General features: G+C 51.8%; 3 protein-coding genes across 3 annotated transcripts; 1 reads left to right on the top strand and 2 right to left on the bottom strand.

Annotated features, from left to right (window-relative positions):
- Positions 1 to 1,379: 1,379 nt before the first annotated feature.
- Positions 1,380 to 3,839, top strand: BDP81DRAFT_396354 (uncharacterized protein; the record flags this gene model as incomplete). Its single annotated transcript, XM_060588176.1, has 4 exons — positions 1,380 to 1,627; positions 1,694 to 1,920; positions 1,974 to 2,643; positions 2,693 to 3,839. The coding sequence occupies 4 exons, from the start codon at positions 1,380 to 1,382 to the stop codon at positions 3,837 to 3,839; spliced, it is 2,292 nt and encodes a 763-aa protein (XP_060442982.1).
- Positions 3,840 to 4,064: 225 nt separating this feature from the next.
- On the bottom strand, positions 4,065 to 5,466 carry BDP81DRAFT_462815 (carboxy-cis,cis-muconate cyclase; the record flags this gene model as incomplete). The annotated part of the gene is made up of 3 exons (XM_060593940.1): positions 4,065 to 4,903; positions 5,014 to 5,122; positions 5,239 to 5,466. The coding sequence occupies 3 exons, from the start codon at positions 5,464 to 5,466 to the stop codon at positions 4,065 to 4,067; spliced, it is 1,176 nt and encodes a 391-aa protein (XP_060442981.1).
- A 5,784-nt stretch (positions 5,467 to 11,250) lies between these two features.
- BDP81DRAFT_493666 (uncharacterized protein) lies at positions 11,251 to 13,280 on the bottom strand (the record flags this gene model as incomplete). Its single annotated transcript, XM_060595362.1, has 4 exons — positions 11,251 to 11,373; positions 11,434 to 11,697; positions 11,772 to 12,141; positions 12,196 to 13,280. 4 exons carry the CDS (start codon positions 13,278 to 13,280, stop codon positions 11,251 to 11,253), a joined length of 1,842 nt encoding a protein of 613 aa, XP_060442980.1.

Below are 13,280 nucleotides of genomic sequence, written 5' to 3'. Positions count from 1 at the left end.
CAGAAGGATTGACTGACATGTTTCGAGGTTGTGCTTTGCTGGACCCTGACACGATACTGTTGATGGTGTTTCTCGAGCTCCAAGGTAGCTGGTGTAGGACGGCATTTAGCAGCTTGCTTGTACTGCCAGACAGAAAAACCGAGGCGAGGTACTTGGTTCTGTGCTCTTAGTGGTCGGTGCCCAGAAGCGAAGTAACCTCGATAGGAGGCAAGGAACAAGCTAGGAAACTAGCTCAATTGCACTGATCAGAGTTTTTGAACATGTGCGGACAAATAAGGATAGGCCTGGATCATTTGGTCGACCCTGACTTTGAGCTTCGAGTGAAAGAAGCTTCGAGACGTCGAGTTGTGCTTCACTCATGTTCATCAACGAACAGATAGAGCACCAATTGCTTACGAGACTTACAGATGGACTGCCTCATCAAGTCTTGCATAATTTACCCCGGATTTTGCACAATCCCCGGCGTACCATATGGAATGACGAGACAAAAGTATCGCGGCAAAAAAAGGCAAAAGGCGGGGCGAGTGAGACGAGGTTGCGAGGGAAAATGCGCAACAGACTTTTGCCCATTCCGAATAGCCGATTTCAAGAACCGAGAGAGAGAGGTACGTGCCGATGGCAGCGCTGTCTCCTATGCAATACCTTGAGTCTACTTGAACAATTCGCATGCCAGTGCGGAGGTTCCTTGAGGTCTCTGCGGCAATGATGCATCATTCTCTCACTCTCAGTGATCGCATTGTACCGACCCGACCCCCGACCGTTGATGACGCCAAGCTTGTGCGCCACGACAACAAATGATTGGCTGGTCTCAGTAGCACACCAACGAGAAAGAAGCAAAGCGTCCGGCGACAGGTGCCCCTCGGCCCTCTATACCTGGTAGGTAGTCGTGGTAGTGTACCTCTCACCTCTCGGCACCTTCGTGTTTTCTCCGTCTCCATGAGCTCAGGTATTGATCACCGTGTGTTTTTCTCAATTATTTTTTTACTCTCTCAACTCTCGTCCCTACAAACTCCTACACTCTACATAGCTCTATCAATCGTAGCCCTCACTCTTCGTACCTCGAACCAAGTGCTATCATAAGAGACCCATCTGCAAGGCACCGTCACTCGAACCACCGCTATCCACAGCAATATCCACTCGTCTTCCGATCTTGGCTCGTTTGGTGGAGCTTGCCCGCTCGCCTTGTGCACTTGCGTACGCACAGCAGCTGCAGGTAAACAGAGGTGGAGTGCAGCACCTTACCACCCTGACTCTGCCCCGTTTCTCGCCCATCTCCCGCGTCCGCCGCATAAAATGTGCGCTTGACCTCGCTGCTTTCCCACCTACTACTCCACGACACTCTCACGACATCCGATTCCTCAATTGACGAGCCGAGTATTATGGCCACAAGGGGAGTCGTCCCAACACGACGGGGCAACAATGCCGGCGGCTTCGGCGTATTCCGTACTGCCATTCTCGGTCTTACCAAGGCTTTGACGCTGGGCGTTTCCTCTGTCGCCGCCGCGCCCATTCACGCGAGAGGCCATCACGATGAAGAGCCCGAAGCTGGCGATGCCTTCTGGCCCCTCATGGGTGCCTCCATTGCACTTGTTTTGCTTGGAGGTGCCTTTGCAGGTCTGACCATCGCGTAAGTTCTTGTGTTATTCGCATCTTCTACCAACTTCTGTACGTGTTTGCTAACCTTGGCACTTAGCCTGATGGGACAGGACAGCATCTACCTCCAGGTTGTCGCCGGCGACCCCGACGAGCCGCAAGCCAAAAACGCTAAGCGTGTCTACGATCTTTTGAAGAAGGGCAAGCATTGGGTTTTGGTCACTTTACTTCTCTCCAACGTCATCGTCAACGAATCGCTACCCGTTGTTTTGGATCGCTGCCTCGGCGGCGGTGTTGAGGCAGTCGTTGGCAGTACTGTTCTCATTGGTACGTTGAAGCATACACACAGCGATGGACAACCTTGACTAACGTGTTGGCAGTCATCTTTGGCGAAGTCGTACCTCAATCCGTCTGCGTTCGATACGGTCTCCAAATCGGTGGCTACATGTCCAAGCCTGTGCTTTTGCTCATGTGGCTTATGGCGCCCGTGGCTTGGCCCACTGCGAAGCTTCTCGACTGGGCTCTGGGCGAGGACCACGGCACCGTGTACAAGAAGAGTGGTCTCAAGACCTTGGTTACCCTGCACAAGTCCCTTGGCGAGGTTGGCGAACGCTTGAACCAGGACGAGGTCACCATCATCAGTGCTGTTTTGGACCTGAAGGACAAGCCTGTCGAGAATGTCATGACCCCAATGGACGACGTTTTCGTCATGGCCGAGGATACTGTTTTGGACGAGAAGACCATGGACCAGATTCTGTCGGAGGGTTACTCCCGTATTCCTATCCATGCCACCGGAAAGCCAACCGACTTCGTTGGAATGCTTCTTGTCAAGATTCTCATCACGTACGACCCTGAAGATTGTCTGCAGGTCAAGGATTTCCCACTGGCGACGCTTCCCGAGACCCGTCCTGAGACGAGCTGCTTGGACATTGTCAACTTCTTCCAGGAGGGCAAGTCGCATATGGTCCTGGTATCCGAGTACCCCGGTGCCGACTACGGCGCCATTGGTGTCGTCACCCTTGAGGATGTCATTGAGGAACTTATTGGAGAGTAAGTCAAGAAAGCATTTGCATTCGAGAATTTGGCTAATACTGATCAGGGAAATCATTGATGAATCTGACGTCTACATTGATGTCCACAAAGCTATTCGCCGCATGACACCCGCCCCCAAGGCCCGAATTGCTAAGAAGACAGGCCAGCCGTCCCCTCGACCGATTCCCGAGAACGGTGATCTCATCGAGTTCGGAGAGGAGCCGCAGCTTCCGTACGAACGCAACGGTTCCATCAGCGCGCTCAGTGATGCCCCGGAGAACCTGTCGAGCAGCGCGCCTAGAACGACATTCCTCATGAGGAGAAGTTCGGCCGGACCTGACGGGCGTATGACTTCGTCTGCTGTTCCTGTGAAAGCCACTTTCGACGAGGCTAAGCAACACCTCAAGCATCTTGGGCCCTCCAATCGCGCGTCGAACCCCAAGAACACCAAGTCTACAACCGTCAAAATCAAGCCCATTCAGACAGGAGTGCCCTTGTCGCTGGTTCATAGCCCATCCCCGAATCTCCGCCCCGCCTCTGTTGCCGGAGACGTTAGCGAGGAGAGATTGGAGCACGATGCGGACGAACATACCCCACTTATGCGCCCCAAGCTGACCGGCAAGGGTGGCGTCCATGCTATTCGTAAGAGCTATGGCGGGGCGGGCATGAGTGAGACTCAGGTTAGACTCTCGAGTGCCGCTCACGAACACGACGGCGAGGATACCAAAGGTCCTGATGGAGTGAACTTGCCCCCAACTGTCCCTGAGCACGGTAGCCCGAAGGCCACACGGAGTGCAAGCCCCGAAGCAGCCCAGACGGATTTGACCATTATCGTCTCCCCCGGGCGGGCAAGCATTGCGACGAGCGTCACTGATGTTATCGATGAAGGATCTGCCACCCCTAAACGCCGGCCTCTTGTTCGAAGTGGTAGTATCAGCGAGAACGTAGTCGAGACTAGCAGCGGAGTGCGGAAGATCATCATCCAGGCCGCCAGCTCCGATTCTGATGAAGGCGGGTCTAGGGGATCCAAGGGCTCTTCCGGACACCGCTCGCGGGCTACTAGCCAGAGTAACAAGCAGTCTTCTAGCCACGATTCAGAAGGCGAGGATCACGAGAACGGCGATGGCGCGTCTAGCACGGCCCAGAGCACCAGTAACAGCCAAGCAGCAAGTAGGAAGAAGAACAGGAGGAAGAAGAGGAAAAACAAGTCGTAGATTGGGTGTCGTAAGATTGTGTAGGCGTGGTGCTGTCCCTGTATGATATCGCATTAGTAATCTGAGCGGTTGCGGCGCTCATTCACCGTTGCTCTTGAGTCAAATTTTTGAACCACTACATCAATTCTTGGTAACATGATAAGTCGACATTATGATTGTATGTTCTATATCTTTGTTTATATTTATTTCTCCTATTTTCTTCTGATAATTCCTCCATCTGCCACTTCAATCATACCAAATAGCATTCATGCCGAAGCCGGGCTCGGGGATACGCAACCGCGCAACACGGCCCAGGAACTCATCCTGCCACCGGTAAATCTCGATCCAGCCTTCCTGGTCGTCCGTGATGGCGATCCACTCGTCGCTCCAGTCGCAGGGACTGACGGCGTTGCTGTGTCCTCCGCTCGTGGGCGTGGGGTTCAGGCAGATCTGCCTCTCAATGTGACCGCTCTCGTCGAGCTTGAAGGCGGCGATATAGCCCGTCACGTCGAAGCTGTTTGAGCGGGCCGTGGCGAAGAGGTATTTTCCGCTGTGGGTAAGTGTGCAGACGTCGGAGCGGTACATTTTGCTGCTGGCGCCGGGGATGCCTGGGGGGATGAGCGGGAAGGAGCGGTGGGTGTAGACGGGGAGGCGGGTGGCTGGGTCGACGACGTATTCGCAGAGGCGGTTGCCTGCTTCCATGAGGGCGTAGAGGTAGCGGCCTGTTGGGTGGATGGCGACCCAGCGGGGGTGGTCGCCTGGGTCCGGGGCGTCGACGGAGCCGACGAGCTCGAGTTCGGGGGAGTCAGGGGAGGTCTTCTTGTGGACCCAGAGTTTGTTTGCGGTGAGGTCGGCGGAGTAGAGGTAGGTCTCTGTGGGGTCGAAGACCATGCCGTGGATGCCCGTGTTGGGGTCGTAGGGGTAGTTTTGGACGTTTGTCTCGAGGGTGCCGGAGGGGGAGACGGCGAAGATGTTGCCGTGGGAGGCGTGCTTGTAAAAGGGGTTGCAGTAGACTGCGTAAGGGGGTTTTTGGGCCGCGAGGAGGAAGATTGCGCGGGTGTTTGTTGTTGAGAGGGCGGCGTTGGCTGAGGAGGGATGGTGTTAGTTGAGGACGGTATTCACAGGACCGCGTAGTCGCGACATGACACCGGGAGTAGTGACATTGGCCTGTTTGCTCCAAAGGGAATTGACTCACGGTCGTGGGTCATGTCGTGAGAGGCCTCGTGGACGATCTCTGAGGGGCTCTTGACTGCGAAGCTTGCCCACTTCTTCATGGCGGCTCCGTAGAGGTTCTTCTTATCATGCTGTGGTATGCGTATGATGTGTAAGCCAAAGATGAGATCGACTAATACGCAGCAAGTCCAGACTAAAAGCTCATCCGAACTCAAGTTGATCTAGAGGGAAGCTGATCCGAACTTACGCTGAAGGTCATCCATGATATCGGCTGGTCCTCTGGGATCTCGGTGCGCTTTACGAGCTCGAGGGTGAGCTTCTCATCGTCAAAGGCGACGGTGAAGATGGCGCCTGGCGGGGTCCAGGTCCCGATCATGAGGTGGTGGACAGGCATCTTTGCGGTTGTTGAGAAGAGCCTGGTAAGTGAACGGTTGGCTTGGAAGGCTGAGAGGAGGCGGGATGATCGCGAGAGCATGGACTAGAGAGGCGGAAGGAAGATGAAGTCTTCACGAGGAAAGAAGTTTCGCGACGTTCGGAGAATTTAGGAGCGAGGAAATTATGGCGAGTCGGGTGAGTTTCGCCGAGGTTAAGAGGGAGCTCCAGGGATGTCGAGCTCCGATTGGCAAGAACGTCACGATGACTGGGTAAGGGAAGTGCTCTTAAGGAGAAACGTCAAGAGGGGATCATGTGAAAGAGGAGGGAAGGGTGTGCGAAGATGGGAAGAAATCGAAGTGACGAAAGATTTAAGAAAAAAGGTAGTAAGCTACCTTACAGCTGCTGCTCTTGCCTGCCCCTCGTCTCCGAACCCCGGACAACACGACGAGGGGCATGCGGCAGCAGCAGCAGCACCCGGTGCGTGGAGAGACGGGCCCGCTTTTTGACAGTTCGAGTGTGGGGTCGCCGCAATTTGGAGGGGCTGCTCGGGAGATGTGGCGGTAATTGGGCGGAAGGAGAGATTCTTCCCGGCAGAGTGTTCTTCCCCGCCTTTGGGCAGTCAAATCCGGAGTTGTGATTTCACGGGACATCGAATGATTAGATAGCCTCATCTGCTGGTTTTCGATTGAGTCTCTGGGAAGAAGTGGACTTGGGTAACTTTGGCCTCCTATAATTAAATAGGGATCGTGGTGCTCAGTCGTCTGTTGTCAAGCAACGCGATAAGTTGATCGTGTGCCAAGAATTTGGGTGCCCCGTACTCCGTGCTCCGTGCTCCGTGCTCCGTGACGACTGCCGGGTCACGATGCCGAAATGTCGAGGAGAAGAGCGCAAAGCTGCCAGCCGGGCACCGGCCGGGGGAACACGCGAACCTCGGGGGCATCTTGGCAAGGTCCGCGCGGCAAACGATAGCCAAAAGGGCGATTGGCCAATCAATTCGCCCGGAATACCCGAATGGAGGGGCCTTCCTGTGTTGATTAAGGTAAGCTCCTGGCTGTCATGTTAGTCAAGCTTCCGGGGCCCGCCAATCACTTCTTTATTATCGTCGTTGTCCGTGGATTATGTGATTTTCCACATCGGTCATTACGTACAATGCTCTGCGACCCTACTCCTCAGCCTTCTCGATGCCGATGAAAAGCTGCTCCTGCTTATTGATTTTTTGGGGACCACAGCTAGATGTGTATGATCAACGAACCAGTAGACCAGAATCCCTTCGAGACAAGATACTTCGAGCACTGATTTCCACGTCGCTGTCGTCATCTTCGTTATGTTTATGTCGATTGATTCTTTCCATCGCGGATGTCACCCGTTGCCTAGGCGAGATCCTTCTCGCCATCTTCTCCGTCCGTTCTTCTAGCTGCTTATCTTTCAATCGTTGTTCCGCGCAGACATACAACTGGGGGAAAAAAAACTCACGTTCGTCAGCTTAAAAATTAGCCACGCCGTTGTCATCAATACGATGGTAACAGTGGCAAACGGAAGATAGATCCACCACGCAGGGTTTGATTCTAGAATATCAATGTTCATTCCAAAACAGGTCTGTAAGCAGGCAATTCTCTCAGTCAAAAGTCATCGGAGGGTGTGATATCGGGCGATTAGGTTGATACGTACCGCCACAAACGTGATGGGAAGGAATATGAACTGTCACTTTCTTAGCATAGCCTGCCACTGAGGTTATGAGGGTTCGCCTTGAGATTGTCAACTTACGGTAATCCAACTCAAGCGTTTCATACTTGCCGCCATAGAGACAGACCTCTGTGCTTCCCTAATTGACACGCGGTTGAACTCCTATTCTCTTGATGTCAGTACAGAATGAAGTGCACCCTGACTGCTACGAATATTCATGGGAGCGCACCATTTGAAGAAGGTCCTGTGAAGTCTTGTCCAGCTGGTCAAGTTTGCTGCTGACGTCGTTTGAAAAATTGTCGACTGCTCCCAGGAGCTCACTCAAGTCGTAGTTTCCACCGTGACGATTTGAATACTCGCGAGCAAATCTACGAGCAACCGATGCGGTGGTCTGTAGTCGCATCCGCTGGTCCACCCAATTCTTACCATCATGCAGTAGCCGATCGAGGAGTTCGGGATCGCTGCCTCTGGCGATCAATATCTCGGACCTCCGCTTCAAGTTTCCAGTCAGTGACTCGTTCCGCGCTTGGCAGAAGGCGTAGTTGTGGTTTGGGTAGATACCTTGGTATTGAGCCACACGATGTAGCTCTCACAGAGTTTCAACCACTCCCCTTTAATATGGGCAATGAAGTACTGGAAAAAGTCTTCACCGTTTCTGGGAAGCCAGATATGTGGCAGTGTAGTGAGGTGACTCGTTGTCTGCCAATACTGGCTATCATACTCGTTGCCGCAGAGTTTGACGTTCCAGGATATGAGATAGTTGTTCTCTGGCTTCATCTCGCATGTGCCTTCTCCATGGTCGTCTGGGCATGGGTAAGGGGGTAGAGTGAGCTGAATGACAAAGTCCCAAGTCCACGCTTGAAGCAGATGACCTAAACTTGGATCTAGTTGCAGTATGACAAGTTGAAAGTGCTTGGGTGGCTTAATATCCTTGTATCTCAAATCCAGCATTATGGCTTGCTGTTCATCTCGTGGAGAGAGCCGTTGTCTAGATCGCAACATGAGTTTGGACATCCTTCGATTACTTCAAAGATTGAGACACTTACAGGATAGACCTCTCAGTTCCTGGCTCCTCTATGAACTGCCTTCCCCGCCTAAGGCCTCTCAAGAACACGCCTCGCTGCTCTTCCTGGCATAGCTGAAGGGGTTCGTCGCTCGACAGGCCCAATGACTTCCGCAACTTTCCAACGTTGACAGATCTGGTATCGGCGTGATTCGCTAAGAACACCATGAGCATTTCAGAGCTGTGTAAGTCTAGTGCTAGTTTTGGAGCTGTTAGGCCATTTATGTCCTGTGCGTTCATGTCTGCCCCTGCGGATATTAGAACAGTGACTAGCTCGACGTCATTCAGAGAGACGGCGAGGTGCAAGGGCGTCTTCTTGAAGATATCAGGGGCGTTCACATCGCAGCCGGACTCCAACAGAGACTCGATAAGAGCAGTCTCCTTTGCCTGCACAAGCAGTCGCAACGTCAGCACATCACGATGGCTGAGCAGACGCATAACTGCCTTTTGGTGGTATTCGGCTGCCCACCATAATGGCGTGTGCCCAGAAGCATCTTTGCAGTATGCTGATTCCCCACTTTGCAACAAGAGAGATGCTGCATCATGTAGTCCAAAATAAGCGGCCAAGTGAAGTCCCGTCACATTACCATCGGCACCTCTGCCACGGAAAGTTGGCTCAGATCCATTTCCCATCATGATGGCCTGGCTCGATATTTCGACCCTCATTCCGTTTCTGAGGAATTTCATGACCTCTGCACTTGGCTCGGGGCATTTCTGTGCATGATGGCCCCAATTGCAAGCTGCGTATTTGAGAAAGGGACTTGTCCGGCACCTGTCTTGTAGTTCCTGGGTTGACTGGCAGGAGCCGTCATTGGAAATAATGTGCGATACCTGCGCTATGCATCGAGAGGTCAGTTTTTCATGGGCTCTGGGGAACCGTTCTCCATGGGCGATTAGGAAGTACTCTCGTACGGACTGGTGGAAAACCCGTACGATTTCCGTTTGATTATCGTAGTGCATGATTCCATCAAGATCTGATATAATAGTTTTTATCTCAGGCAACGTCTCCAGATCCTCCAGTACGTCCGCGGCGAGAGCGTGCTGGAGCTCCCTAATAGTGAGAGGACGCACTGAGAAAGTGAGCCATTGTATCACCTCCCACGCAAAGCCGCTACCTGGACGTGACAGAACGTCACGCGTAAGGTCATCAAAAATCCGAGTCAGACTTTTATCCAGTATATTCATGGACTTGAAAACACGTCTAAATTGCGCTTCAGTTCGTGTTTCTTGCAAAAATTTGATGATGTTGTCGGTAATGGTTGGTCTACCACAAAGTCAGCAATTTCTCTCAAGTCACTAAATGATTTGAGTCCGGGCGTTTACTTACATCCCTCCAGAAGCGGCAATTATCTGGCTAGCCAAAGAAGTCTTGTCAGGAATAATAGTTTCAGGGATGTTCTGGAGACAATCGATACCGTAGGCCATGGTCTTTGTTGGGGACTCTACTAAAGTGGTTGTGATGTATGGTTGGAATGGCTCTAGACCTTCGACAACGGATCTTGATGTGGCGAAAATTTTGATCGTGAACTCTTTTCGAAGACCATAAATTCTAGCCAGAAGAATGCGTAGGCTTTCCCTCTCGAACTCATCCAGTCCGTCTAAAACAAAATAGAAGGGCCCGCGTTTGTGTGTGAAAATCCATGTCGCATAACTGCAGTCAGATCGTGGGTAACTTGATCCAGTGTCCTAGCGGTTGATAACTCTTGGAACCGTGTGACTTTGGATAAAATCGTTCCCCGACTGTTGTGTGCAGCTTCGAGGGCCAACTGATGAAGCAAAAGAGCGAGGAGATGCTCAACGCGCTTCAATTCTGCCCCACCACCCCAAAGACCGAACAAAGATGCCACAGGATGGTTTTCTCTTGCAAGCTTATCGCAAAATATCGATGCTAAAATCGACTTTCCAGTGCCTGGTGCGGCAACGCAGAGGAGCAATTGGCTTTTCCTTTTTTGGAAGTTGCGATAATCCTGCGTTGTGAAAAAGTCGACGCAGGTACCGGGGGCCCGACGGTTGAGGTTATTGAGCCGGATGTTTAGCATTGCATCAATAGGGGGCAAGCTTCGCATGAATTCGGCCCAGGGGTCGCGGACCATCCTGTCAAAGGTTCTCCATGAGGACATTGTGGCAAGTGATCGTGGGGATGTAGGTGTCCAAGGGAGAAGGCAGATATACAGTTCGTAGTGGACGGCTGGTCAAATATTTCAGCCGCTCCGCTGTGCCAAAACAGCCCTGTCTCTGCTGACCGGCGCCTGCATCACGCATGCAACTATTGCCGCTTGAAGACTGGGGTCCAGGGGCTTTATTGGCTGAGATGTTATAAGAGCAGAATACCATCACCACAACATACCACACTAAAAGAGAGGCATGGGGGAATAGATTATCTATGAAACCCTCGAGGCTAGCATCATGAGTACTGAGTCTGAGCGTAGGAGCTCATCATTTGCTTATCGTTCAGAATAGTTGCCTAAGACGCTGTTGCTGGAGAGGTACAAGTGAAGAATCTTGTAAAGTATGTCAAAAAATATGGAAGTAAAAGATGCGCGCTACGTCTAATCTCTGTTTGATGAGACTAACAGTGCCATGATTCAGTAGGTGAATGATTCGAGATATAGGAAAAAGCTACGAGCCCCGAAAAGCGCTTCATAGTACGGCTACCACTGTGATTGTACAAGGTCCATCGTTATCGCCTTACTACCCTACGACCACTCTCTAATGCTGGAGAGTGCAGGTGAGAAGAAACATCAGTGCTCCCAGATGAGAGCTCATATCCGCTCTCCGATCCTTGTCCCTTCTGTCCGACGGCAACGTCTTTGAGGTGAGATACCCATGCCCTCGCTTTGGTCTCAATCGTTTTCTCAAGCTATAGTTGCTTACGGTCAGCTCCTTCATGCTCACGGGAGATATTGATACTACTGACCTCAGTGAATTTGAAGATGAGCCATACGACAGATGTCAGAAGTGAGGTGATGATGGCGAAAGGGATGTAAGTCCACCAAGCAGGCTTTGATTTGTCTAAGATGTCTATGTTCATCCCAAACAAGGTCTAAAAGTTTACCGTTAGTATGTGTTGCAGAATCTTCAGCTTTTGAGTCTTACCCCTATGAACGTAAGTGGTAGGAAGATGAACTAGTCAAGGTTTCAGCTATCTGTTGGAACTGTGTATGAGGAAGGTGATGTTACCGTAATCCAGCTAAGTCGCTTCATGCTTGTCGACGAATGAACTGACTGCCGCGCTTCCTTGATAGAGACGAGATTGCATTCCTATGGTCCTGTAAGTCGTAGACCCACCACTTGGGCAATACCCACTTTTCATGTACTTACTAGCTGAATGAGATCTCTCGAGTTCTCGTCCAACTCACTAAGCTTCTTTCCGACCGCAGCAGAGAGCTGGTATATCGCTTCTGTGAGTTCTTCGAGATCGCCGGTCTCGTTGTGCTGAAGGCAGTACTTCCTCGCGAAATTCCGAATCTTGGAAGCGACCTTGGAAAGGTTGTGACGATGGCTGAGCCACCTTTGACCATTCTCAAGCAGGTGATCTAGGAGCTCCGGGTCAGATCCCTTGGACTCAATGATCCTCTTGCGAAGCTGTGGTGTAGCGATGCGTAAGTAAACCTCTTTTGGGGTCAAAACATTTGGGGACACATCAGATAAATACGCACATGGAGATCTACGAGATTGGCATCGCAGTAAGCAAGCCAGGTATGTTTGACATGGACGAGAAAATGCCGTAGAAACACCGCGCCGTTATCCGGAAGCCAAATGTGTGGCATGGTGGTGAAGTGGGCCTTGGTGTGCCATTGCTGGGTTTTCTCATCAAGAAAGACATCCCAACAGAGCACCAACTGTTCACAAGGTAGAGCCTCGTCGTTGTTGGGAGAGTTCCACATAAACGCCTCGATGTAGTAGGTTACATGACTCATGTTGTCTTCTTGTGAGATGATCTTGAGGTTCAGTTCCTCAATCTGAAGGTTGTCTGTCAAACAACGGAGCTGAGGTGAAAACGGGATGTCGCCGAGGATCTGTTGTTGCCTATTGAAGAGGTAAGCGCTCCAGTCAGAGGTATCAGTGAAGGGGGACACTTACAATGAGAATCTCTCTGTCGGCCCCCAATCCTCGAATCGGCGTCTATCTTCTGGCTTCAGCCGTAGAACGGTGGTGTTGTCATCTCGAAAGATCTCCAGAGTCTGGTCGTCCTGCCACCCAAGCGCCTTGCGGAACTTGGCCGTATTCACGAAATCAGTGTACCCTCCCTTGCCGATAAGAAGGCGGATTATGTTGCTATTGCGGTTATTGAGCGCTATAGCAAGTGGTGTTTCGCCCCCCATGTTTTGCACGTTGACGTTAGCAGCGGCGAACAAGAGATCCTTAACTATCTTTTCAAAGCCCCGGCGTACAGCGTGATGTAACGGGGTATCCAGCGAGGCATCGGCGATGTTGACGTTGTACTTGCCATCGAGCAAGACTTTGACCAGATCCCTCTTTTCGGCCACGACAAGCAGTGAGAGGGTGGTTGTATCACTCCGACAAAACAGTCTGACTACCTTATCCTGTCTGTAATGGGCAGCCCACCAAAGTGGCGTCCGGCCTTGTGTATCGACGGAGCTCAACGGTGCAGTCCCTTCGCTGAGGAGCTCTTCAGCAGCAGTTCGTATCCCAAAGTAAGCTGCTAGATGAAGTCCCGTGACTTTCTGAGGGACCCGTTGCGTGTATCCGGGTGTCCTAGATGAAGATTGATCAATGAAAATTGCCTGGCTCGACATCTCAACATTAGTGCGGTTGTCTAGAAACCTCATGGTGGCTGCAACAGGTTCCGAGCATGCCTGGGTGTGAAACCCCCAGTGGCAAGCAGCGTAGAGGAAGAAGGGATTGTGGCTTATCCTCTCCTCGAAATCTTCGTCCGACTTGCAGAACCCGTCACCGGAAGCTACCCTTGATAACTGCCTCAGACAATAACTGACAATATTGTCGTGGATCTTGGGGGCTCTATCGCTTCTCTCATGCCAAAAGTAGTCTTTGACAGCGCTGTGGAAAAAGTCGATTGACTGATGCCCTTGCTCTTCTCTGATCGTGACGATCCCGTGCAATGCTGATGAGATCTTCTCTGTTGTCGGAGGCACACGCAGGTACTCCGAGACATCTGCCACAAGAGCATGCTGGAGCTCCAGCAT

The sequence above is a fragment of the Colletotrichum phormii genome (genome assembly GCF_030913505.1).
Source record: "Colletotrichum phormii strain CBS 102054 chromosome Unknown BDP81scaffold_15, whole genome shotgun sequence".
Taxonomy (NCBI): domain Eukaryota; kingdom Fungi; phylum Ascomycota; class Sordariomycetes; order Glomerellales; family Glomerellaceae; genus Colletotrichum; species Colletotrichum phormii.
The sequence above is the reverse complement of the archived record's forward strand: the minus strand, read 5'-3'. Positions and strand labels throughout refer to the sequence as shown.